The sequence below is a fragment of the Poecilia formosa genome, unplaced genomic scaffold (genome assembly GCF_000485575.1).
Source record: "Poecilia formosa unplaced genomic scaffold, Poecilia_formosa-5.1.2 Scaffold41, whole genome shotgun sequence".
Classification (NCBI taxonomy): Eukaryota; Metazoa; Chordata; class Actinopteri; order Cyprinodontiformes; family Poeciliidae; genus Poecilia; species Poecilia formosa.
In genome coordinates, this window is record NW_006799980.1 from 411,157 (window position 1) to 438,073 (window position 26,917).

The 26,917-nt window shown below is 41.3% G+C and overlaps 5 protein-coding genes across 6 annotated transcripts in view; 3 read left to right on the forward strand and 2 right to left on the reverse strand.

Moving 5' to 3' along the window:
- Positions 1-1,073, forward strand: part of LOC103137599 (gamma-aminobutyric acid receptor-associated protein) — a 3,666-nt gene extending 2,593 nt beyond the window's left edge. The window contains exon 3 of the mRNA XM_016671045.1: positions 12-1,073. Within this exon, the coding sequence (XP_016526531.1) occupies positions 12-116 (105 nt within the window). The 3' untranslated portion in view covers positions 117-1,073. The remainder of the gene's footprint in view (positions 1-11) is intronic.
- Positions 1,074-1,741: 668 nt separating this feature from the next.
- On the forward strand, positions 1,742-5,910 carry gps2 (G protein pathway suppressor 2). The gene is made up of 11 exons (XM_007551248.2): positions 1,742-2,016; positions 2,846-2,963; positions 3,275-3,384; positions 3,512-3,624; positions 3,699-3,778; positions 4,153-4,232; positions 4,416-4,587; positions 4,675-4,758; positions 4,897-4,973; positions 5,448-5,537; positions 5,633-5,910. Exons 2-11 carry the CDS (start codon positions 2,870-2,872, stop codon positions 5,723-5,725), a joined length of 993 nt encoding a protein of 330 aa, XP_007551310.1. The 5' UTR covers positions 1,742-2,016; positions 2,846-2,869; the 3' UTR covers positions 5,726-5,910.
- Positions 5,911-7,252: 1,342 nt separating this feature from the next.
- LOC103137498 (eukaryotic translation initiation factor 5A-1) lies at positions 7,253-13,106 on the reverse strand. 2 transcript variants are annotated; one of them, XM_007551250.2, is made up of 6 exons: positions 12,786-13,106; positions 11,146-11,318; positions 9,460-9,564; positions 8,701-8,832; positions 8,541-8,609; positions 7,253-7,824 (listed from the first exon to the last, which is right to left on the reverse strand). In XM_007551250.2, the coding sequence occupies exons 2-5, from the start codon at positions 11,311-11,313 to the stop codon at positions 8,547-8,549; spliced, it is 468 nt and encodes a 155-aa protein (XP_007551312.1). In that variant the 5' UTR covers positions 11,314-11,318; positions 12,786-13,106; the 3' UTR covers positions 7,253-7,824; positions 8,541-8,546. The 2 variants fall into 2 exon arrangements, with proteins under 2 accessions (XP_007551312.1, XP_007551311.1); XM_007551249.2 differs by having other exon boundaries at positions 8,537-8,609; positions 12,786-13,105.
- Positions 13,107-15,968: 2,862 nt separating this feature from the next.
- LOC103137500 (Y-box-binding protein 2-A) lies at positions 15,969-19,362 on the forward strand. The gene is made up of 9 exons (XM_007551254.2): positions 15,969-16,285; positions 16,988-17,051; positions 17,126-17,159; positions 17,229-17,318; positions 17,398-17,631; positions 17,716-17,807; positions 17,894-18,104; positions 18,196-18,327; positions 18,398-19,362. Exons 1-9 carry the CDS (start codon positions 16,207-16,209, stop codon positions 18,434-18,436), a joined length of 975 nt encoding a protein of 324 aa, XP_007551316.1. The 5' UTR covers positions 15,969-16,206; the 3' UTR covers positions 18,437-19,362.
- A 55-nt stretch (positions 19,363-19,417) lies between these two features.
- Positions 19,418-26,917, reverse strand: part of LOC103137499 (solute carrier family 2, facilitated glucose transporter member 4) — a 14,491-nt gene continuing 6,991 nt past the window's right edge. The window contains exons 4-11 of the mRNA XM_007551253.2: positions 24,974-25,098; positions 24,702-24,817; positions 23,770-23,932; positions 23,493-23,680; positions 23,295-23,399; positions 22,336-22,437; positions 22,029-22,232; positions 19,418-21,931 (exon numbers count right to left, since the gene is read on the reverse strand). Coding sequence (XP_007551315.1) covers positions 21,713-21,931; positions 22,029-22,232; positions 22,336-22,437; positions 23,295-23,399; positions 23,493-23,680; positions 23,770-23,932; positions 24,702-24,817; positions 24,974-25,098 — 1,222 coding nt within the window. The 3' untranslated portion in view covers positions 19,418-21,712. The remainder of the gene's footprint in view (positions 21,932-22,028; positions 22,233-22,335; positions 22,438-23,294; positions 23,400-23,492; positions 23,681-23,769; positions 23,933-24,701; positions 24,818-24,973; positions 25,099-26,917) is intronic.

The window sequence follows — 26,917 nt, forward strand, 5'->3', positions numbered from 1 at the left end:
TAATGTGTTTTTTTTTTTTTTTTTTTTTTCCTCAGGAGCATCACGAAGAGGACTTTTTCCTCTACATTGCCTACAGTGATGAGAGCGTGTACGGGAGCAGCCAAAGGGAAATCTGATCTCCTCCTTACCACCACTTTCCCATCTTTCTGAGACCTCCATCGTTCATTCATTTAAATATTAAATATTAAATCCAGCTCTGCAGCCTAGACATCCCAGAGTAAACATGTCAACTGCACTTTCGTCTCTGCTATACGTCACTGCGCTCTCGGTGAACTCGTCTTTATTATTCTGCAGTCTGAATTGTATTTCCTCCACTCTTCGATAACTACTCTCATTATGTGGTCACTTGGCCAGTTATTTTTTTGCTAGTGTCATAACTGATCATAGGTTAATGAAAGGAAGTAAAAAAAAAACTGTGGATCTAATAATCTTAGAATTAGGCTGTAATGATAGTTGCTCCGAGGTTGAGAGGGGGGGGTAAAAAAAAAAAAAAAAGGCAGTAAATCTTGATTTTTAAATCAGCTTCTACATATAATGAAAAGTAACTATTAGCCGCCCGGTTGTGTCGACCTGCTTGGTATAAAAATTGCATTTTGGGCCGAAGGTTGGAAATGAAATTCTGATGGAGTAAAAGGATAACTGTTTTGCAGCAGTTGTTTTCCTAGCAGAAGAGTCTGAAGTGGCGAGACTTGTCTTCTCGTCCCCCGGCCATTAAATTGTTTAAGAGCACACGGCGTCCTGCCTGCATCTGATGTTAGGAGGATGATAGAATTCAGACTACACAGCCATCCTCTGCTTCCAGTGGTATGAATATTCTGTTGACCTGCTATAATTATTGTTAATGTTGTTCAGTTTAGTTGGCTTATTTTCTAAAGGTATTGTAAAGCTGGGCGCAATCTTATTCTTTTTTTTTTTTAAGTTTGTCTTTTTTTTTTCTTTTTTTTAATGAAAACACAATTTGATCTCTGTATACAGCTACATTACTGGCTATTTCTCTCCATTCATTACCATAACTGATAAAAAATGTAATGAAAGTCCAGGTGTGTTTTATTGAATGTTACTTTTTGAACCCTGATTTAGACGTTTCTGTCACTGCTCTTGCTTTTTTAGTTCAATGCTCAGTTTGGGGGAGCAAATACTATCGGAAACAATGAGTAAATTCCACCATTAAAAAAAGATTAGCTTCTTATATGAAACACTGTATGCTCATAGTTCATTTGAACAACAAAGTTGTTTTTTTGACCACTTGTAATCATTTCCTGGGATAAATTCAATTTCAGATTCTTTGACGGTTTGTAATGATGATTGAATTGGACCCAAGCACTGACATGAAAATGTTGATCGCTTAATGAATAAAAAAAAAAGAAAATACTTAGAAAAACTGGAATAAAATGACTGGAAACAGCGAAGTAAATATGAAAATGCAAAATGTGGCTTCTTTGACCTGTCGGGGAACAAGACAGCCAGCACAGCCTGATAATCATCCTCAGCTCCTTCCAATATCATAAGATTTGACTCGGGCAACTAAATTATCTCCTTAAATAATATGATTTGCTTGTCTGCAGTGTTCTCTGTGTGGACAAATTCTTCTGTCATGATGTATAATGGTTGAGTTGGACCCAAGTGCAGAATGAAAATGACAGCTGTTTGCTAATTGGAATAGAAATCTGATTTTAAAAATGACCTTTACATTTAAAAAATTATATTACATTTAAAAAGTTAAATAAAAGTTCATGGAGCAATCCCCTATCACACCCACAAGCGAAAAAAAATGGGCTACGAGGGAGGCGGGGCACCGAGGAACCGGACCCTGCCTCTCTACACACGGAGACATGCTCTCTCCTGTCCAGTAGGTGGCGGTAATGCACCTGCTTATGCTGCTTACCAACCGTAAAAAGAAAAGAAAAGAAAAGAAGTAGAGTTTTATTTTTTTTCCTCCTTGTCCGTTATCCGGAGTAAAACGCTGAAAACAGCTGAAATTTAGGTTCTCATTATACGCATTGCAAAACGACAAAAGTAAGTTTTTCTTCAGTTGTTTTAACACTGTGAGACCGAAGTCACATTAAAGACAGACACAACAAGATGGGCCACGTAGCTTGACAGCTAGCTAGCGATGTCAAAAACGTCACATCTTTAAAGAAAGAGTTTATGTATCAAACATACCTGTACTTATGTGATGGAAATAACATCAAGACAGACGCATTGATATGAATTTTAAATTACCCTGCCTTTGTTCATTTTATGTAATTGATAACAGCTACAGGCGACGTTAGCTTAGCATGTAGCTCGTTGCCGCTTGCTAACTCGGTTTTCTTCAGCAGTTTAGACGCAGCTTTGTCAGTAAACATGCATTTAGGGTTTGACTACAAATGTGTGTTTGTCTAGCAACAATAAAAAGAGCATTGTTTCTGATTACCTATATATGTATGCAGGTATATACAGATAATTAGTATAATTTACATTGACCCTAAGGCAGAACCGAATTGAACTCGTTTTTTTTTTTCCACCAAAACGGCCTTAATGAAGATGGGTAAGCAACAATAGGCTATGGAGACGCAGAAAGAGAGATTTTCCTCATATCTGCAGTTGCAGTGATGCTGCCATGTCACTTTGATCCGCAACCTCTCGGTGATTCTTCCAACACTTTGTTAAATGCATATAATTAAGTCCTGAAGGCATTAAGGTCTATACCATGCAGGTAACCCAGGAATCCTCTGCTCTAAACCATATGAAATGTACAATTTCAATTCCTGTTTTATATCTTGCGATGCTCACAAATGAAAGCGCATCCTTTCATGCACTGAAGTATTCTCATGTTGTTTCTTGTGCATTTCAAACATATTAGCTGGCCCCTCCACTGCCTGTCACCATGCCCGCCCTGCTGGAGAGACCCAAGCTGTCCAATGCGATGGCCAGAGCCCTCCATAAGCATATAATGAGGGAGAGGGAGCGCAAGAGACAAGGTAAATACAAATTAAACTCGTTCCAACAGCCAGAAGAACTCTAAGTACTGTAATTTCAAGAATAAATTCACAGACCTCTGTTTTTTTTGTCCAATAATTGTCTGAATTTGAAATTCAATTTAAGTTAAACTCTCTCTCTCTCACTCTTTAATTTGCATAGTTATAATCTTCCACTTCCTGAATTTGACCCCTCAGACTGCAGCTCATCAGTTGCTTAGCATTTCTTTCTTATTTTATAAAAGAACATATCTGCTCCACCATTTCTGGTTCAGTCTGCGTGAGCATTTCTGCATGTTTTAACATTTTTTTAGAGGAAGAGGAGGTGGACAAAATGATGGAGCAGAAGCTGAAGGAAGAGGAGGAGCGGAAGAGGACAAAAGAAATCGAGGAGAGGATGTCCTTAGAGGAAACCAAAGAACAGGTCTGTGTGTCCGCTATGTGTGTGTGTGTGTGTGTTTGTTTTGTGTTTGTTTTTGTTTTTTGTTTTAGTTGCATATTAAACCAGAACAGATCCTGTGAAATCAATCTTTTTGTTGCATTAACACCAGGTCATGAAGATGGAGGAGAAACTTCAGGGACTCCAAGAAGAGAAACATCAGCTTTTTCTGCAGCTTAAGAAAGTCCTCCACGAGGAGGAAAAGAGACGCAGGAAGGAGCAGAGGTACCGACCCGCCGGGATGCATTATTCTCTGTTTGAGGTCGCGTGTTTTACCTGCTTTCCTCTTCCCTCTTCAGCGATATCACAACCTTGACATCAGCCAGCTACCAGCCCAGTCTGTCCATGCACACAGGACAACATCTCCTCAGCATCCCAGGTGAGAAGACAAACCGACATCCGGGTTACTTTTAGCTAAAAGGTATCGATTCTTGGAGTGATATTGGAAGAGTGAGCACTCCTGGGAAGATTAATCTCTCTTCCATCTTTTATTTATTTGTAGGAAATTATCTTAGAAATGTCTTTGTTCCAATAAGTTACAGACTCTTAGATTTCAGCGCCTGTTCTTGAATTTCTTTGGGCGATGACATGATTTGTTTGCTCTTTGACACCTTTTGGCCTGCTTCTCGTTGTCAGACAGGTTCTGTTTTTGTGGCTTCTTGATTTTTTTTTTAGTCAGCTTGTAAAACTGACTAAAAATAAAAGCAGAGGAGATGCGTCTAACGCATCAGCTTTAATGTTTGGTCTGTCCAGGAAGTCCGGTGAGTCACAGTCGACCCGGCGCCCTGCTGGGAGAACGGAGCAAGCAGCTGTTCCCAGCCTCCGTCATCCCGGTAAGTACAGAACCGGAGAGGAGGCTGAAATAAAATCGCCCATCTGCCAGTTTGTGTTTAACAATAAAAACACCAGAACTACAGAAAAAAAATTATAAGTACAGGCTGAACTATACGGCCTAAAAGTCTAATGTCATCAGAAGCAGATTATTTTATTCAGTTTCCATCTCATTTTTGTGTCAGACCCGTCATTATCAGACGCCCGGGTTCAGCTCCAGCTCAGCAGAACACGGCCAGTTCAGCGGCAGCCAGGGAGTCCACGAGCCCTACGGCGTGGCCGCGTCCCAGCACCCCTCCACCTACGCCCCTGGACCCTCTGTACCCGTTAGCTTCGCCAGCAGCTCTCAGATCAGAGGTGAGGAACTTGATTTGCTTCGCTTTTTGTTTTTTTTAAATGTGTGTTTGCATTGTTCCACTGATCTCCTAACATTTTGATCTCCAGGAGCGTCTGCTTTCCAAGCCATGCAGTACCTCCCTCACCAGCAGACAGGCTATCCTGTTCACAGCCACTTCCCCTCCCAGCCTGGTGAGTTCTGCTGACCTGAGAAACGAGCGGCCGCAGCCCAGATGAATAGCAGAAAAATATCAACGCGACTTTATTTCTGACGGACTAAAGAAATCGATTTGACGCGTTAAAAGCCGCGACCTGTCACGTCTCTTGCAGGATTCATCTCTGGAGCTTCGATACCCCTGCAGAAGCAGCTGGAACACGCCAACCAGCAGTCGGGCTTCACAGATGCAGTGAGTCGAGCCTGTTCAGTTCATACAACAGATCTGATAATCACACCGAATATGTGTATTTTACCAGACCACTTGTTTTTGTTTTTTGTTCTTACCTGATGAATGGTTTCAACTGTCGGTCGCCATCACTGTGACTCGGATTTTTAAATCTAAAAATTCATATTCAGCTTGGATTTCTCTACTGATGGAAAATGCAACCCGGTCTGCTTACGGTTGAAGTTGTAGTCCGGTTTGACCTGCGGCGTCGGCACTCGTAGCTTATGGGTTACTATGGCAACGTGTCCCACGAACCCAGGCTTGTTTTCTGCAGCCACCCACCTTTTGTTTACGCTGGGTCCTCCAGGATAAAAATGTTTTGATCATTAGTGCTAAGCCCAGAAACATTGACTCTAACGTTAACGTTGCTTCTGTTGACCTTAACTTCCGTTTTACGTAAATCTGACTGTGGTTTTGTTCTGTTTCCTGTTCCGTCAGGGAGCTTTGAGGCCCATGCATCCCTCTGCCATGCATCCTTCTGCTTCAGGTCTGCTGCCCACACCCATGGTCCAGATCCCCACAGCCAAGGTGAGGCTTCCCCACCTCCTGGCTCCCTCCTGGGTCGCCTCTCATTTTTTGTAATTTAAACAGCTTTTTGTGATATTTTGTGTTTGCGTCTTCAGGCTTCGTTTCAGAGCTCCCCACAGGGGGCCCCCCGTCACAGCTTCCTCGCCCACAGCCAGAGTGGGCAGAGGTTCTACCACCACAGCAAGTAAAGCGCGGCCGCCTTCATCTTTCTTCTTCTTCTGCTGCAGCTTCACCACTATGAGGAGGAACCCGTGGTGGATCACTCTGGATTTAAAATAAAAACATAGATTGATTTGTGCCATAATGACTATAATTTTCACAATGTAGTTATTTTGACTTTTAATAAGCTAACAAGAAAAGCTACGATTCACGTGATTCCGTTGTTTTTCCTTGCTTTCGTTTTTTTCCCCACAACTTTTAATGAATAACATTTGTAGATATTCATTAAAAGTTATGCTGCGTAGAGCCTTGTGGCCAGCAGGGGGCGCACAAGAGCATTCGAGTCAAAATTATGTCGGAACTTGATGTCTGTTAAGTCTAGAAAGGATGGGCATACTTTTAAATTTACTCAGATACCAAATTACCGATTTTAACAACTTTCTACGTTGAACCTCCAATCTTGTGGAATGTTTTAATTTTTCCAACTTACAATTTGATAATTTCATACAGAAACCACCATAAAACGGCGACAAAAAGACGAGGAATTTGTGAATTAGTTCTGATGAAACTGGAAATTTAAAGGTTTTTAAAAAGCTATAATAAATTAATATTACCTGCAACATACAATTCTTATGACATCTTTAGTTGTCAGCCTTTTGTGTAAATCCAGGTTATTTGGACTCAGGTGCTAAAGCTAACGGCTAGTTAGCTTTAGCAAGCTAACGGTTAGTTAGCTTTAGCAAGATAGACTAAGACCAGCTTTGACTTTTACTGCCTTCAACATCTTCGATCTCAAAAACATCAGAAGATTATGTGAAGAGTTTTCTGTTAACTTTAAGTCATTGTCAATTTTTGATTAAATTATTACAAAAAAAAGTAAATATCAGCACATTAGAAACGAAGGTTGGAGACGGCGCGCCACCGAAGACCTTCCTGTATGAAACACAAAACACATAAAGCATTTTCAATCAGAGCAAATATTACGAAGGAAGAAAAAAAAATCCCAATATTATGTTTAAATGGACATGTTGAAGTTTTTTTGTTTGTTTTTTTTAAAAATACATTTATATCAGCTACTCCAACCAGGAACGCGTCAGATGTTTCAAGAAGATCACTGGTGCACCGCCTCCCGCCTGCGTTTCTATGTGAAACGAGCAGAACCTCGTTCCACAATAAATCCTCAGTTCTCCTCTCAGAAGTGGTTCTGCTGGTTCCTGCTGCGAAACGGACCTGCAGACGTGGCCCGGCTCAGTTGAAAGGAAACTTATTTTGAAGCCGGTCTGAAACCATTTCATGGTCTTAAACGTGCGTCAAACTGTTATTTTTCTATTAAGCCGACCTGTTTTCTTTACTCACAGGTGGTTAGATTCACTCTGGTGATCCCCACTCAGGCTCGTGAACTTTGTGTTAATACTTTGGAGCGTTGCTGTTTGTTTTGTCGTCCTCTGCGGCATTAACTGGCTTAAAGCATTCGTTTAAAACTGGCTAAATAAACAATAAGTCACACTCATCAGTTTGCATCATCTTTATTACGTTTAGCTTTGTTTTTGTTGTTGTTGTTTTTTTGTATGTGTGTGTTGCCCTTGCGGAGATTCTGCACGGTTCGGCTGTACGAACACAAGAGACGGAACCAAACTTGCCAAAGATTGTCCACAGATCCTGGATCAGGACCTGGGAGCGCAATAAATAACATTTGTCTTCAGAGAGCCGTGAAGGTTTCCGCACAACATCTCCTCAATAAATAACTTTGAACACCGGCAGAATACACTCATCATCTCTCTGAAATCGTTTTCGGTTTCGCTGTAGATCTGGAGGTGAAGCCCTTGATTCAGCAGAGGTTTGTCAAACAGAAGAGTGATTACAGCTCGTCCCTGAAGGTGGCGCCGCTACACAACATTTGTGGATCCACTCTGGGACTCCCGTCTGTGCATGTACATCAATAATGTTTTTTTTTTATTATTATTTATATTTTTTTGTTGTTGTTTCCAGACATTTATTCAAGTCGTCTAGTTGAACCCAAAGAAGAGGCGGAAAGAAAGAAAGAGACAGACAGAGAAGGGAGGGAGACTAGCTTGGACGATGCATTAGCCTCTCCTTTTCCTCCAGGTCCAGTGCATCTCGTTTGTATCTGAAACGGATTTAAGCAGAGGAATGTTTTGATCAGTTACTCTGAGTAGCTTGGTTGCTCAATGCTTTTCTTACTCCGAGTGATTTCTTGGGATGGCTGCTTTTTACTTTTACTTGAGTGAAGACATGTATCACTACTTTGACTTTCTCGATACTCTGCCCAATGTGAGTAACTTCACCCGATGAAGAAGGAGGAGCTGGTTTTAACCAAAAATTCACCCCCCACACACACACGCCTGCAGCTTTTGTTGAAGTTCAATATGTTTCATATCAAAGGAAACTGATTTGGAAACATTTTTCTTTTGCCTAATTTTGTTATTTTGTAATTATGTACATGAATTATTTTCAAAAGCAAAAATGTTTTTTTACGTCTAATTATGTAATTTTTAAATATTAAAATGATTGATGTTTTAATCAGTTAACTTTTTTAACCAAACACCTTTTTTACTTTATCTTGAATAATTTCTTGGTTGTCTACTTTTTACTTTTACTTAAGTAAAAATATGTAGATGTAGTGCTACTCTTTGACTACAATTTTTTGGGTATTCCACGCCCCTCTTATTAAATATGCATAAACATCAGCAGTTTAAAGCAGCAGGTTTTAGAAAAACATTTTTACCTAAACTACAACACATGCTGGCGTCCGGTGACAAACGCATAAAACATTTTACAGATCAAACTTTCTCAGGCCGCGTTGGGTCAGTTGCGTTTACCTGCTGTGGCTTATTTCCCCAAGGCTTTTATACCGACTGCAGCTTCCTCGTCCATTGCATTTAGAACAGTGATCTGGAAAAGAGAGAGGAGGGGACTGGGAACGTTTCTTTGGAGGAAAGGCTGCAGCGGAAAAAAGAGCGCGCGCCGAGGCGATGCTACCGACCAGGATCTCCTCTCCGGCTTCGTGCCTGCTCTCGATCTCCTTTCCCAGGTCTCCCTCGGGAAGCTTCAGGTCCTCTCTCACCTCCCCGCTGTCCTGGAGCAGGGAGAGGTAGCCGTCCTGGATCCCAATCAGCTGTGAAAGAGGAACACGAACTTGTGATCTTTTTCTTGTGTTCTGCACTGCGTCGCGTTAACCACACACAGGAAGCGGCTCCACTAGAGCATGCGAAAGGGTCAAAAGGTGACAACGTACCTAAAAATGCTCGCATGACCCGAGTTACATACATCTCCAGCACCGGGAATGCGTGGTTTCACTTTAGCAGGAAACTCAACACCTGCTGCCTACAGTTTGGCAAGCTGTGTGGATTCCCCATCCAGCATCACGTTTTAGCCCCGTCTGTCCTGCACCCACTAACCTTTATGTTCGAATGTTTAGTTTTATAAATTTCCAACTGCATCCACTAGGGTACGAAGATACAACAGCATAAAAATGGGGCATCTAGTGATTTACTTTTGATATTACCCCCCTTCTTTAAGTCAAACAAAGTTGGTATTAAACATTCATTTTCTTTATTTTAACGATATTTATAGATGTTTCTCAAAGTTCGACCAGCCAGTCCACATTCACAAAATCAAACACAACATGGCGTCAGTGAACTGGGTCGCCTTTGTGTTGGTTTATGCAGAACAAAAGTTCTCATTGGTGCTGTTATAATGTTTAAGTCTTAAAAGAAAAAGAAGCTTTCAGAGGTCGACTCACCTGGTAATCCATTCGTTTGATGTTGGGGACGTCCATGTTGTGGGTGGAAGGACAAATGTCTTCATACTTCTTACCGGAGAAGATGTCGATGCCAACCAGGTGAACCTGCGCAGGCACAGAAGACACACAGAAACATTTATACAGATATCTGCAAAACACTGTTTAGAGGGTGAGCTGACTTCTCTGATTTAAGTCAGGATTTTGTCATGTTAAAGCTAAAAAAAAAAATTGTTGGAATGATAACAGTATAACAAAAATGCTTGGAGTGTTGCTTTGTTTCATTCACGAATGTTTGAGAAGTCCTTGAATCTCCCGTGGCAACCGTTTGGGGGTGACTACACACTTGCTCTCACAAAGCGCCGCCTGTTTCCACAAAACTCCTCTTTAGGTCCTCACAGAGCTCCTCTCTGCCTCACTCAGCTCCTTCAGACTAGTGGCAGCAGCAATTAGCAAACACCTGGTGGAACTGTGAGTCTGCCGAGCTAATGACCTGATTAATGACCTGATTAAAAGCATAATGAGAAGCTTTGTTGTGATGTCTTGCTAATGGCGGCACGTCAGAGAGAGTAGGAGCTTCTTAAAGCCCAATTTTAAGGTGTCAAATTGCAAAGTCAAGTGTTTTTTTTTAAGTCATGTTTGATACATGCAGAATTTTTTTTACAGCACAGTTACTTGATTGTGCTATAATAATCCTGGACAATACATAACGCCGCCCCTTTAAAACACCTCTGATCTGAAACACTCAGGTTTTATAGGGACTGACTGTTCATCAATATTAATGAGAGAGGATTTAGAGATGGATCACCACCTGACAGGTCCACGATGCATAACCGTTTGCTCTAAAGTGGATCTGAAACTTTTCGTATTGATAAAACGAAATGCTGTTGTGATCAGATCAATCAACACTTTTTTCACCTTTGTTGAGAAATGCCTCATTAATATCCTGTCCAGGTTTGTTTTACGTCTGTAAAATAAATTCTCCCACAAGCTATCGGGAGGTTTTAACTGAACTGTAGAAGAAGAGATTCTTTATCTTTGAACTCCTTACTCCACACACATAAGGAGAACAGAGCAGATTGATGTCACGTGCAAAACTCCCAACAAAACTCCTGCAGCTCCTTCGGTGTTGCTTTTAGCTTCTTGTCAGCCTCTCTTGACACGTTTCTGTCAGAAATATGAGGTTTCTGTCATGTTTTCATACAAGTTTTTATACAAATGATCAGTGACCGTCGTGAGTGTGCCCCAGCTGATTTATGTCCTGCAGTAGACTTTTTTTTTTTCCTACTCTTCTTCCCGACTCATACTTTGGTGCAATACGTTCATTTTTATCCTTTGAAGTCGTTCTGCTTTGGCCAAGCGAAATGAAGGAATATCTAAAGTATCTACAGTTAATCAGATTCACTCTTCGTGGAAGACCGAATGCAGAAATTAAATCAAAAGCTGATTCAGTTACGTCCTAGTTTAAGTGTCTGCGTATTTATGTAGCTATTTCTTCTTTATCTGGCAGATTTGTTCATTTTTCAATTGTACTGTACAATACAAATGCATGAAAAACACGTTAAAACGGTTCATCGGAGAACTGCATAACAGCCGAAACACTGAGTGCCATTAAATCTAGACTAAACCCCCACCTGTATACAGTTGCCAATTTATCTGATCCTGCATTTTTGTTTGTTTGCTTGTTACCTTGGCGTGACCGTGCTTGCCGGTTTTGGAGGTGGACATCTCGACGATCTTGCAGGGTCGACCTTTGAGCACCACGAAGCCGTTTTTGCGCAGCGCGGAGCACTGCATGGGGAAGGTGGCAGACGCCCCGGCATCACCGGTCTGGAAGTCCAGCTCTGCATCCGCCATGGCTGCTGCACAGGCAAACACACACACTCATCAAAAACAAGCCGTTTTTTTTTATGAATCTCAGTGGTTAGACTGTTTTTTTTCTCTCTCTCTCTTTTCTTTTGCTATCTTTAAGATGCTGTAAAATGAAATGCTGGTTTTAAATTGAAAACCTTTAATATTAAAACTGAAAAAAGAAAAAAACACCCTCGTTCATGGCACACTTACTAAATCTCTATCTTGCAGCAGCAACTTCTCCCACTGCATGTTGAAGGTTCACATGCAAACGTCTCACTGAAGGATCCGTTTCACACCTTTTAAATGCACATTTAGTCATTTTTATACAAAACAACCAACAAGTGAGGGGAATTATTGCAGCATAGCAAAGATTAGTACTTTCACCTGAACACACTTTTAAATTGGGTGATTTTACTCACTTCACTGTAAGTCGAGTTACATCGGTTAGTTGTTGTCCATGTAATTTACAGGTAATGGACTGCAGTAAATATTCAACAATTATTGAAATAATTCAGTTTTGATGTGCCTTCAATACACTTGGTGACACTTAAATGCTCAGTAGCGGCATGTTATAAAGGTGTGGAGGCAGTAATGCAGGTTCAGTCCCGTAGCAATGACTAAAGTTGTTTCAAGGCTAAAACTTTTACAACAAAACCTGAGACATTAGTAATACATTTATGGGGCTTTTTTTTTCTCAGCTGGATATACAATGTGCTCTCTGGACTCTGTGTTTACAGTGACTGTTGATAGTGTTTTCGATCACAGTGTCATGTGGATGAGAATCTGAATCACTTCTGGATATTTGTCATTAGTTTCCTTTTTTTTTTCTTTCACCTCATTGGCTGTTCCAGTCCTCTCTGTAAATGGTATAAAAACACTGGTAGTGTGTTACATATTTAGATTTTATTTTTATTTTTTTTAAGTTGTGTAAATTACAGTGATCCTATTAAACCATTTACAATGTCCTGGACGAGCCGTGGTTGTGTTTCTCAATATTTCTGCTCTCGATATGTTTCTTAAAGTAAAAATCCGTCAGCATTGCCTCATAGATCCGCGCTGAGTCTCTCTCCTCTGACTGCGGCCCTCAGCGGACCGGCATGCCGCCTGCCTGCACCCAGGCTGAGGCCCTCCTAGTCGCCACAGCCAGCCTTTAGGAGCTAAAGTGGCAGCTATGTTATTGCTCCCTCCCCCCTCACCCCCCATCCTCCCAGTAACACTCACAGGAACCAGCAAACAGCTGAACACTAATGTAACTGCGGCTTCCGGCAGGCAGCGCCTTGCAGACCCGAGACCAGCTGCTCTCCCCCCGCTGGATGGACCAAAAATGTTGGCTGTATTTATTTATCTTTAAATCCAATAACAAATCACCTAAAGGAGAGACGCACTAAGAGCGCCTGTCTGCAGCCCGTCTTGTGCGGAGGAAACCTCCTGCCCAGGCGCAAACACGCCCCTCTTATTGGACGAGGAGAACTTACTCCGCTGATAATGGCTCTGCTCCTCCGCTGTGGTCACTGTCCGGCCCGGCCTCTGCTCCTCCAAAACGATGTCGCGCCCACCTTTTTTTTTATTTTATTTTTTTTTAATTATTATCAGTTAGTCTTTAGCTGGTGTTTTTATTATTTCTCTGACTCATTCCTTCCCCTTCAGTGTTGTCCAGACTGCTGTTTGCCTCCAGCAGAGGAAGGCGACCACTCCAAGCAGCCGCCGGGCCGAAACGCATCCAAAGCCCGCTTGTTTGTACGATGTGCAGCCTCTCTCTCTCTCTCTGTCTGCTGCTGTCATCCAGCTCCCCAGCACCGCTTGGACATAATAAACATATAAACATCGACAGAAACCACTTCCTGTTGGCTCTACCACAACAAAACACTCACAAAACTCACAGTACACTGCTTTTCTTTGACTTGGCTATATCGTCTTTATTGAGATATAATAAGGAATATATGTGAGAAATATTTATTTTATTTTGCGTCATGGTTCTACATATCAAGTTATTGATATGTAGAACTACATAACTCCAGTGACTTTTTGGACTTACAATGGCTCTCAATATATATGAAAATGATAACTAATGTTTTTATAATACGGAATAAACATACAGATTTTTTTTTTTTACAACAGAATTACATTAAAAAAATACCCTTGATATTTGCAGATCTGTTTTTCCTGTCGATTGCTTGGAAACTTTGTTGTATCATTTTCCGCAAACTATGTCTCAAAGAAGAAATTTTATCCATCCGCTTTTTGCAAGAGTTCTATTTGCTTTATGCAAATAACAGAAATAAAATGGTGGCTCTGAAAAAACAACAACAAATTTCCGAGAGGAGAAATTTATTAAAAGTCATAAGTTGTCATTTTTATCAAAAAATTATGTAACATATTCAAATCTAAGCTATAGCCTTATGCGGCTGGATTTAAATGAATCCTTGGATTGTAAATGTTGCAGACTCCTGAATCATTAAATTGTTTAAAAAAAACAAAAAAAAAAAACATTTGACACAGTATAAATCACCTTCTGTCTAATTACTTCCACCAAGACTTTTCAATACGCTTTCTCCACAACTTTAGATCTGGTCAAGTTTGACTTACATTTACCTCTTTAAAGAAACTCAGCATCTAATTTATCTTTTGGATAAATGTTTTTCTTTTCTTGTTGCTCTACATCAACACTGTCTACATGTTAATTTACTAGGACATATGGACCAAATTTAGGTCGAATTTGACGCACATCGATATCAGAAAACCAGCTTTTTTAATGATCATAACAGTATTGTCACGAAGTATTGCCTCACTCGTGTTCCTACTTTTAATACAAAGGTAAATCGTCACTGTATCTCTGTGCTTAATTCCCCGCTCTCCTCCCTCACCGCTGAAAGACTTTTATTTTGAAGAGCTGCCGCTCTTCCTGTTAGCTGCTGGCTAACTGGCGGTAGCTTGACGTCTCCGTCATGCAGATGCCCGTTAAAGAAACCTCAACAAGCTGATGTGTATCGCACATGGACCATTCATGTTTTCTCTTCCTGGACTCTTACTGTGTGATAGATGCTACACTCTGTGCGTTTACAAAGTCAGCAAAGTATTTGACACACATTGTTTGACGCTGTGAATCTAAATTACAAATGGCGCCCTCTACTTCTGTTTTGATTTTACGATTTCTCTGCGGATTCAAGCTAAAAGGTGTAAGTCTGTTGCGCACCTTATTAAAATGACACATTATTGATCAGGATGCAGTTGGAGAAGCTCAACGTGTGTTTTCATACACTCTCCTGCATCTTAAGGAGTCGACTCTCATCCCCACAGTCTTTCCTGCTTTATTTTATTGTATTCCCTCTCCCACCTGGAATCTCAATCTATATTTGTAACTATTTTCTTGCTCTGGACTCATGGCCACAAGTGTGCAGCAAATGGTGCTGCTGAACTTGGCTCTTCTCAGAGGGGCTGAGTTAAATTTAGAGGTTTGAAACTGGAGTGCAGTGACCTATGCAGGCTGCACTTAAAGGCAAAATGTGAATTAAGCTACTGCTGTTCTATAAAGGCAACTTTTAATGACAGATCGCAGAGATTAAAAAGAAATGTGTTTTTTTTAAAGCATCTAACAATAAAATCTAATTGAAACTTTGACAGTCGACTTTTCTGAGTGATATCAGCATGGCTATGTTAGCAGGCACTTATGAGGTTTAGGAGGAAGCTGAAGAAAACAGATTAAAAACAAAGCATGCACCTGGACATCATGCAAACTCCATACAGAAAGTGACTCAAGGATGCTGAACACCAACACCCTGTACCACAAATAAACAATTGAATGGATGATTAAAACTTTAGTTTTATACAAATCTCAAAAATAGCCTATAGAGAGTAGATTTTGATGTTTGTAGCACCAAAAACACAATCAGGAAACACTATAAGCAGGGAAGTCCTAATCTATTCACCTTAAATCAATTCAGTTCGTTTACACTGAGTTAATTTTCTCTCCATTTGATTTAGTTCTGTTAAATTCAGTTCAGATCATTTCAGCTTAATCCAACTTCACTTCCCTTCGATTAGGTTCAATTCAACTCTGGTTCATTCAGTTCAATTCCAGTTCACTTCAATTAATTCAGTTTTGTTTAGTTCAGTTGTTTCTGGACCACCTCCATCAGTTTAGCTAATCAAGGTTTAATCAATTTAATCTCAATTCAATCTGAATTTAATTTCCACATAGTTAATTTCCCGTTCTTTTTCAGCTCGGTTTAATTAAGTAATTCAGCTTCATCAAGTTCAGTTTATTTTAGTTTAGTTCATTTTCAGTTATATTTTTTCATTCCCTCTAAGTTTAGGTCAACAAAGTTTAATTGAGTTAGATTTGGTTTAATTTAGGTAATTTCGATTCACATCAAAGGTATCAGGGTAATTTCTGTAAAATCACATGACAGTTTTAACATATTTTCAAATGTGTGTTTTTTTTTCAAGCAGTTAAACTAAATCCAGTTGTAAAACAATTTAAAACAGGAGATTATAATCCGGTGGCTCGTTACAGGCTGTCTTGAACACCGGATTGAAATTTAACAACATTTTCCATTTAAAGTCTGCATAAAAACGTGCCATAAACTCGATTTAGATCAAACTTTCTTCCACTTCCGGTGGCAGAAATCATCTCCTCTCACCCTTACCTGTTCCCCACCTGCCACTGTTTCCCGTCCAATTTGCCGACTTCTCGCAGCCAATCGGTTTCCAGCTCGTGCCCGAGTGAAACCAATGAGGGCGCGGCTTCCGTCCGGCAGCGCGACGTGACGTCGAGATAAAACCTTAACCGAGGCGGGCAGAAAAGTTTCAAGAAGAGTAGGGGAGTAACAGGGAAGGGGCGAGAGCAGCGGAATCAGCAGGAGCGGCAGTCCCCAAACTAGAGCAGCAGGAGCGAGGATGAGCGACGCCGAGGCGCCGAGCGCTCCACCACCAGCCCCGGTGGGAGACGAGCCTCAGCCGGAGAGGAAGGTTATAGGTGGGTGCAGAGAGTGTGGAAGAGCCGCAAACCAGTCTGGTTAGTTGTTTTAGGGCGCATTGCTTGCGTGAAGTCCCATTCTTAACACTTGTGCACTTTCATAGTCTTGAGCTATGTTGCGATCCTTTGACGTCTGAAAGTTGTGAGGATGGTTGGGCAATCCCATTTACAAGCACTGTAAACAAATAATTATGGCTTCATTTACAGGGCGACACGTGTTGGTACTTATAAACACCTAATCTCCATATTGTAGAAAGAATTCAATTGATACATGTTTATCGCATTGAGTGCGCCTCATTTTTGTGGCAAATGAGAAAGTTATATTGCTCTCCTGACATTGTGAGCACACGACCCAGATATGAAGTCCTCACAGCTGCAAATCATTTGCCTAAGCAACACATGGACCAATTAAACGATATCAGGTGGACTCCAGCAGAAACTGCTTCCTGACAAAAGCTCAAATCATTGTTTGATGAATCATGTCTCTTGCCTTTTGCCTCCTGAAGGTGTTAAACAGGTTGTATCGTTGCTCCACTTCCCTCCCTCGTGACCCAGATCAGACCTGGTTTCAAAGTCTGACTGTTAATGATTGATGATGAGGGCAAGATAACAGCATGGTTTCTGTAAAATGGCCTGTATACCCATGTCTTATGTAAAAAGGAGGGGGGAAAAAAAACAAATTTGTTAAATCTTCTGTTACAGCCACGGCAGTTCAAGGCACAGTGAAATGGTTCAATGTCCGTAACGGCTATGGCTTCATTAACAGGTACCACTTTATACAATGCGTTAGTATAAGAATCCCCCAATCTGGTGCAACTGCTAAACTATCATTTCTTGCAGAAATGACACTAAAGAAGACGTCTTTGTTCATCAGGTAGGATTAAGTTTTGGTTCTTCATCCTGCTTTGATTGTACCATTCCTTTGACTGATTTCTTCCTCCAGACTGCCATCAAGAAGAACAATCCTAGAAAGTTTCTCCGAAGTGTTGGAGACGGGGAAGTCGTAGAGTTTGATGTAATTGAAGCAACTAAGGTGAGAACGAAGGAGTGTTTGGGTTCTTCTGGCATTGAAAGCTCTAGCCTGTTCAAGAACTGGTGCGTTGTCCCAACAGGGCTCGGAAGCGGCCAACGTTACGGGTCCGGGTGGTATTCCGGTTAAAGGCAGCCGCTATGCTCCCAACAAACGGCGTTTCCGTCGGCGGTTCATCCCCCGCAACCCTCGTCCTGCAGACCAGAGTACACCAGCCGATGGCCAAGCTCCTGCACCAGAGGGGGAGCAAATGGAGGAGATGAGGCCTCCACCCCGGAGACGTAGGCCACGCAGGCCGCGGCTTAGTACCCAAAATGTATGGTAAAGCAGAATGAACATTTAGGGGTTTTTTTTTCTTTTGTTTTACTTTGGCGTTAATTAAATTTTACTGGAATAACAGGGGGAGGTTGTAGAGGAAAAAGATGGAGTTGCTGAAGGTGATCAGACACAGCAGATGCCACAAAGGCGCAGATTCTACCGTCCCTACCGCAGGTAACCCTGAAGTCGTACTTGAATGTGACGATGTCCATACAGTTTTTTTTTGTTTTGTTTTAAACTCTCTTTCCCCATCAACCTAGACCCTTCCGCCCTCGCCCACCTGCAGATCAGTCTGCAGCTGACCAGAAACCTGTGGCTTCAGAGGAAGGCAAGGAACAGCAGGCAGAGGTAAAACAGGTGGAGTCTCCTGAGAGTGTCCAGACCAACGGCGAGACGCCAACAGAAGGCCAGAAACCACGCCGGCCGTCCAGACGGCGCAGGCAGAGGAACTCTGAATCCTCAACATCAAAAGCAAGTTCTTTTTTTTTTTTTTTTTTTTTAAACAAAACTCCTCTGAATAAGTACTTCTGTTAAATGTATTTGTTTTTTGTCTTGCATGAAGAATGAGACGGAGAAGTCTGGCTCGGAGCCTGGGTCCCCCCCTCAGAGCACAAATCCAACAGGGGACAAATCTACACCCAAATCGTCAAAGTCGTCTCCGAAAACCTCTCCTAAAATGCCAAAATCTCCAGAGGTAAAGCGTTGAGCATATTAAAGTGTTCTTGCATGTTTCCTGTGACGCATTGTAATTTGTTTGCCCTCAGGCGGAGGTCGCCACAGAGGTTGAAGCCCAAACGGAGTGATTGCACCCAGGCTTGTCTCAGACCCTCAGCCCCCAGGGGGAAGACGGGACCTGATGCCAAAGAACGCTGAGTGACTCTGGATTCGGACAGTTCGAGATTGTGCTGCTCGTGCATCACGGGACAAACGGGTGGTCTCTTGACGGACGTGGACTGGTTTAAAGTCGAATGCTGGCATTAAAGGGATAAAAGCAATTTTTATGGAGTCTTTAAGGACATTTTTTAAGTTTAGTCTTTAGTTGAAACACAAAGCATTTTTTTTTTTCTTTTTCTCAAACCAGGATTAAAGACCAGCCTAATCCTCGTTCAGGATTAGAGGCATATGACGTTTGGTTCTTCACCGTTTGAAATCCCTGTGCCTCCTTTGCGTTTTTCTTGTAGGTCCTGAATTTGAGAACTGGACCTCTTTCACAACATGCACTGCTCTCCCCTTCCCTCACACTCTCCCTCTCTCTCTCAACTTGTTTACAGCAACTGGTTAGCGAGGAGTCAGCAGGTTAGAAAAGGTGATACCGATGGGTGTGTGATTGAAAAGTTAAAAACCTTTAAGCCGGGGGGAAGGACAACCTGCTTGGTGGCTCTGTCATTCCAACCCCTCTTAGAAGAACATTTTCTTTAACTCACCAGATAAGGGTAGATCAGGTATTCAGAGGAACCAGCCTTGTTTTTTATTTGGCTTTTTAATTTGATTTGAGGGGAAACCCAAGCAGGTGTGCAGCTGGTGGTTTGCATTGGGAGTCGGTTTAGTTCTGGTACCACCTGAATCGGTTGAAGCGTTGTGCTCCTTTCATCTCTGGCTTTGGATGGACTGATGGGGAAGGGGGGAGAAAAAAAACTTTATTTCTCGAGTTTTAGGTTTCCTTTTTGTTGGAGGGGATTATGTGCAATGTCGGTGCTTGGAATGCCAACTAATAAAACATGTTTGCAAATATCATGACTTTGGTTTAGTTTTGTCTGACTAGGATGGAATAATATGGAAATGAAGAGGCTTTTGTACAGTTATTTACATCACTTGTATAACCACAGCATAAAATTACAGGTCCACTGAAAAAAAAATCTCAATACAAATATTCAGAAATGAGCACAACAGAACACACACACATTGATGCAAAGACTGTACATGAACTACAAAATAAATCTTAATCTCTAACCTCACTGAGCATCCACAAAAAAAAGCATACACCAGCTGGAGTGCATACAGAGTAGAAACTTTAGACCCGCATACCATGACATGAACGCTATGTACACAAGAAGTACCAAAAATGTTTTCCCAAATCTCTGGAAAACATTAAAACTTAAGAAGGGAACACGTGTGTAAAGAATTGACTGATGCAGGATTCCTACAGTGTGGAAGTTTTGGGGTGAAATGTTTAGTTTTTCTAAGCTTGTTCCATTTTCTAAAGGGTTTGCTCTGACTTTTTGTGTCTAACTTTGGGTATTTTTAACCCTTAAACCCATCAGGATTTTGGTTTTTCACTTGTTAGCTGAACAGACTCAAAATGTCATTCTGAGTCTGTTCTAGCTAGTTCAGACTCATCTATGCTATGCTCAGATGGGAAGTCGGTTCCAGCAGTGTTTTGAGGAACAGACAGATTAGAGCTGTGCAGTAAATCTAATCAACGTGGCTTTAATGCAATATCTGCTCTGACTCGAGGTCTGCATGCCAATAAAATTGATGGTCAAGTTTTAATCTGTGATCCAAGCTTCATCAGCAGGAAGCTGTGAAGGAAAAAGTCAGCAAACTGTTTATCTGAACTTATGTGACTGTAATATCAACAGTATCACAATGTTTCCCTACAAATACGGCTCAACTGCTCTTCAAATATCAGCTGAATAAAAGTTAAACTTCCCAAATATCCAAAACTTTAATGAAAATATGGGGAAAAAGGCTGATAAACGTGTGAACGCTTCGTTGCTTGATTTTTACTGCATTCACCAATTTAAAGAGGCATTATTATGCAAAAGTTTTGAGATTTCTTTTTTAGATTTATATCATGTTATTCCCTCTTCAAAAATCATGCATGGTGTGCTTCTTCAAATCTTTCATGAAAAATCGTTGAATCTCCAGTAGCAAACCATTCGGGGCGCCTTAACGCTTGCTCTCACAAAGGAGAGCAAGCGTTAGGGGTTGGAATGAGTAAGGAGCTTCTTCCTGGAGCTGCAGTCCCAAGCCAAGCTTCCACCTCATAGAGCTCCCTTCCCCACTCAGCTCCTTCAGACTAGCGGCAGCAGCAAGCAGCAAACAATTGGTGGAGCTGTGCGTCTGCCGAGCTCATCATACAAACGACTTCTCAGTGAAAAGCTGGTAAAAATGTTTTCAAAGGCTTGAAAGAGGAATGTTGTGATGGCGGGCTGACAGAGAGGGAGATTCTTAAAGAGACACAGGCCCAATTTCAATGAATTAAATATTGTAGACACATTTCCTATGTCATTTTTGATATATAGCATTTTTAAAACAACTGAAGGTAAGATTATTTGATTGTGCTCTAAAACGAGACTATGTGCCAAGAAAATACATAATACTGCCCCTTTAATATCAGATGGTAAAGCAAACTAGTTAAGAAACTAACTTTTTTCTGCAATAGAGTGTTTCCAAAGTCTCTACAGGAACCCAAATCAGCCTTACTCTAACGTGTTCCCATCTTAAGTGAAAACTATAAAGTTACGTCAACTTCCTACGTCAGTGATGTCCATTTTCAGTCCCCAAGACCCAAATGTCCCACAGGTCTCAGATGTTCACTTGGTTGAACACAGTGCAAAGCAAATTAATTATTACCAAGCATTTGCAGGACATGATGTTCAGAAGGTAGCTCAACCATTTACATCTGATTTGGTCTTTCAGAACTGAAGTTGGACACCACCGTCCTACAGTACCTGTACCTCCGTTCGCCGAAGTCTTTCTTTATAAAGTGCAGGAATTCCAAAATTTCCCCATCTTTCAATGCTGCGTCTGAGTTCATCAGCACTGAACGAAATCATCTCACACCGACAGTCAATGCCTCTGTCTTTTTCTTCATCGGTGAGTCTCTAACCCAAAGGCTTTGAGCTGTCAGAACCACCAGTTAGCGAACTGCTGTGGTACCAGCAAACGACGGCTCCAGAAACTTCCATACTGTCACACACTTATCTTAACACTGCTTTGGCACCACAAGCTATATCAATATGACTACAGATCTCAAAATATGTCAGAAAATAAAAATTTTGGAGTAGGGTCCGTACACAAACTTCACCTTAAATTGTACTCAGTTTTTTTGTTTTTTTTGGTTTTGTTTGGACTCTTCAGTTGATGCTTTCATCGCCCAGGTAGTCCAGCTCTGTGCTGGGCTTGTCCAGCTCCATGTCCATATCCATCATGCCAGCCGCCGAGTGCTGATTAAAGTTGGCTGCAATCTGGTCGAATGTCTTTCCCCGGGTCTCTGGCACCCGAAAGAACGTGAAGATGAGGAAAAAAAGGAGCAGCACTGCGAAAATCAGGAACACGTAAGGCCCACAGAGATCCTGGGGAGGTAGATTTAGGAGATAGCGTGAATTTATTGGGAAAAAATGTCCAAAACATTTGCAAGACTCCATATTTTGGAATGCTGATGGTACTCACCGCAACGTACTGGAAGCCCATGCCGATGATGAAGTTGGCGGTCCAGTTGGAGAAGCCCGCCACAGCCATGGCAGCCGGCCTTGGGCCTTGAGAGAACAACTCAGCCACAAAGAACCAAGGAATGGGACCTGGACCCACCTCGAAGAAGGCCACGAAGCCAAAGATAGCTAGCATGCTAATGTAGCTCATCCAAGGAATGCTGTCCTGTCAGGTGGAGGAAACGAGGCAGTCAGCGGTTTATTGGGCTTGGTAACACTGGTAGACAAAAAACAAGTAAGAATTCAACCTGAATGTTAGCGTTACTTACCAGTAAAGCCAAGGCTATGGTCATGATAATGGCAGAAATGCACATTCCTGCCAAACCCAACATGTGAAGTGTCCGCCGACCCATCCGCTCCACGAGGAACAGCTGTTTATTTCAGGAAGACAATGAAAAAATTTAACTTTTATTCATTTCTGAGCCAAATGTACAAAGTTTGTTCTGTCAGTGCCTTATTGATATGTTGTTGTTTTTTTACTAAAAAATTGAGACTTACAAGGTTAAGCTAACGTTGCTAGCATGTTTACAAACTCAGCTTTCTAGTTTTGATCAATTATAAACCAACAAAAGCTGACCAGAATAGACTGATTTTTAGTTTGACTGAATACTAAAAATCAGTTTAACTATTTCAGTTTGGTCTAGTTCAGGCATGAACTAGAAATGCTAGCTGAATGCCAGCAGCTACAAAGGCTAGCTGAAGTTTAGTATTTTTGCAGTGTGAGCACACCGACATTACCGGGTCACATTAACCACAACACCCTTTAGTGTGGACAGTCTTACAATATAAGAATCAAAGCAAGATAATTTTAGTATCAGGTGTTTAATAAGAAAGTCTGAGGGAGCACAGATATGCAAGAAGCTGTGAATGAGGAAACTGGTGGAGGGTCTACACTGTGGTGTAGCATTTATTGTGAGGCTCTTGCCTTGCAGAGCTCAAACTTATTTCTTATCCCAGTTTGGTGGATATATGCCTCCACCAATGGTTTAACATGTGGAATATTACATTTCTGCTTCTTTTAAATGACAACTCAGCTGGATAATGGACTCAACATGAAAACGATTGACCAGCCTCCTCTTATCTTATTTACTCTTTGATAACAGAGTTAAACACAGAAAGAGACACACTTGTTGATTTAATGTGGCTCAAAGCAAGGCTGTATAAAGTCTCCCAAATACTTTAAACGTTACTGCGAGGCTACCAGCGAGCCAGGACACAGACATCTCACCGAGACCACAGTGAAGGCACAGTTTACAACTCCGGCTCCTATTGTGGCGTAGACCGGACTCTGGACTCCTGCCTTCATGAAGATACTGGTGGAGTAGTAGAAAATCTGGAGGCGGGATTAAACAGATCTGAGTTACCGCTGAGACCCGGGTCAAGTTTTGGGACTTGATTAATGCTCTGAGTAAAATCAAAACTCAACTGCATTGACTCCAGAGAGCTGCTGGGAGAGCTGCAGCAGGATGGAGACGACGATGGGCTGGCGGTACAGAGGCGAGCGGAAGAGCTCTAGGATGGAGACTTTCCTCTCCATGTCCATCCTCCTCTTCTCCTCCTTCATCTCTGCTAGCATGTCACCCACCTCCTGCCGGCCTGTTAACCTCCTCAAGCCTGTCCAGAGGACAAATGGGAGGAGTTCAGACAATCGAGAGGCAAAGAGGAGTTTCAAGAACAACGTGTGGGACGGCGGTTCCACCCACCACTCTTGGCATGATGCTCCTGACTCCGAACGATGTAGAGGAATCGAGGACTCTCGGGGCAGAAGGGCAGCAGACCCATCTGCAGAACAGTCGGTACCACGGTCAAACCCAGCAGAACGGGCCAAAGGTCCTCACTGCCCAGCAACATCTCCAGACCCAGAATCTTGTCAAATAGAAGAAAAAAGGCGGCGTTAGTGATGCCTGGACGATCTCAAACACACATCTGCTTTGAACTTGTAGATCTAAAAGCAATGTGAGGAAGAGAGTCACTGTGTTGGAAAGAGAAATTTACCACGGCAATACAGGACTGTCCACTATTACCTAGAGAATAAAGTTAAACCAAATTAATCTTTCACAGCAGGACAATGATCTCAAACTAAACAAATCTTTAATTTGAGTAAATCAGTGACGGAATAAAACCAAATATTAAAAAAACTGTACATTTTCATTCAATCACATATCTCCAACTATACTTTTTTCTTGGTAATTCATGGGTTTGTGTACTGCCTTGGTGTTAAAAGTAAGGCACAAATACATTAATATGTCTGAAGTACTATTACTATTCAAATTGGAAAGGCTAGAGAACCCGCCTTAAAGTATGGCACTTATACGTGTTGGCCGACAAGATAAGAGTCTTGAAACTGTGGTGAAAGTTAAAAAAAATTAAAACATTTATTTTCAAAACACAAAGAAGAAGGAACCAGAGCAGGAGATCAGTATGAGTCCTAGTTTAGGTTGAGGATCAGTCTGAGTTATCATGGATAACCGGTAATTTTAGGACGTTTTGTCCCAGCCTCCTCCTTCGGCTCGTTTACATTTTAAAAAAATATAAATGATTGCTCAACGCAACTAATGCAGCAGAACAGAGTTGCATCTTTGTAAAGTTTGACAATGCTTTTATTTCCCAGGCGGCCAATAACACGCAGTCACACCTGTGCTATAAGAATCCCAGTGACTATGGCCAGTTGGTGCAACGTGCCGAGTGCACCTCGGAGACTTGTAGGAGCTATCTCCCCCACGTACATGGGCGTCAAACCAGACGCAAGTCCTGCGCAAAGAAGGAAGAGATGAAAAGAAAGACAGAAGGTCGGCATTTCAAATAAGCGACAGATTAAACCAGAACAAGCTGGAGAACTCGAGCGGTTTTTACATTTTAATGAATGAAAACTGAGAAAGGAAAGATAGAAACAGAACATTATCTTACCACAGTAGGCCCCAATGATGAAACGTCCCAGAATCATCATTTCAAAGGAGCGACAGACCTTAGACATTCCCATCAGACTCCCAGCAGCGAAGGCGAACAAATTGTTGGCGAGCATCGCTTTCCTCCTGTAAGAAACATAAAAACTGTCATCATGGTGTCCAGAAGGGTGTCTGATTCAGTTCCCGTGATACTGGAACGGGTTCTGCTTTGTTCCCAGAACTGCGAACTTGACACCAGATTCATTTTGGCCTCTAGAGGGCAGCATCCCACAAAAACACAGAGTCTTGGAGCGAGCTGTAACTCTATTTGTGATGCGAACTGCTAAAGGGACAATGCAAATATCTGTGAATGCTAATTTCTAACAAACAAATAAAAAACTCACAGAAAATGTTAGTCATCATAATTTATTGCCTGCTCAGTATGATTTTTAGTCATCGACAGGATGAATAGAGTACTGTGAGAATGAAAATCCCCTAAAATAGTTAAAAAGAATGATGCAATTTAAATAAGAGCTTTACTTTAAAATGTTCAGTCAAGTTCCTTAATGGCTGAAAAGAAGAGATAATTTTGCTCTTCCAACAAATGTATTAATTGATCATTTTTGATACAATCAGCTTGACTTCCTCGACAGAAGAGATTTTTTTTTATCAGTTAGCTCTGAATCATCAACTGAATTTCATTTTTGGTTTAATATATTCTGATTAAATTGAACTTCATGTTATTTGACAAGATGTCAGGATATTACTGGATAAAATTGAGTATATCTGAATTACATCTAAGCTGACACGGACGCTGCATGTTTCACTATGAGTGAGATATATATATATACATATATATATATCTTTTTAGATAGTATTTTTATTGGTCTGTGCTTTTTAGATTAACTGAGTTAATTATTTTAGATCAGTTTCAATTAAGTGACTTTGAGTGATTTGGTTGTGGTTTTAATTCAATCTGAAATAGTGACATGAAATTTAATGTCAGCGTTAGCTACGACACGAGGGAGACAGCGGACAGCTTTAACAGAACTGTGACTTTCTAAACCAGACGTACCCACTGGTGGGAGGGCAAACTAAACAAAAACCATAAAAAAACTTGTTTACTATTGATATGTTTCTAGTATTTATACGTATTATATAGTTTATATATGCCCCAAATAATATAAAGTTTGTGTTCCAATTATTTAGCCGTATTAATCTGTCCGTCCGTCCATCCATGATGATGGGACTCATCCTATCTCTAAGGCTGAACTGAGTGACTCTCTGGAGTAACCATGGTAACGAACTACTATAAAAACTGCTACTATAAAAATGTGAACTACTATAAAAATGTGTTGCTTAAATCTCTGTTAACAAAAACAAAAACTAAACATAATCATATCTGCGACCTGTTGTCACCGCCTTTCTGTTTCAGATAAAAGCAGTCAGATAAAGAGCGGCGAGGAATTTGACTTTTTCACCATGTCATTATATCGTCAAGCAGCCCAGTGTGGATATTTTATAAGAGTACAGCAAAACTACTTTTAATCAAGGAAAAGTGTAAATTTTCTCTCCTCCCTGTACTTTATGTTCTGACTTGTTGTTAAAAACATCTTCTGTGGTCCAATGAGAGTTGATCTGCGTCTACTCTTTGACTTCTGAGGTCACAGCAGCTTTTCCACCAACACCAGAGGCAGCTGTGCTTCGAGGAAGACATGCAGCCTGACCTGCTCTGTGCCCCGACACTGGACTCCCAGCTCTGTTATGCCCACCCCCCGTTTCACCCATCATGGTTTAGGTTACAGAGGGAAACTCGGACGGCAGACATCGTGGACAGAGAGGAACTTAGATCCCATGTTTTGTCTTTCAAAGGGCAGCGTTTGTGTTGTCCAGGCACATAGTGGCATTTTATAGCATAATCTAGTAACAATGTTAACTTCAATTGTTATAATAATACTATATGTAT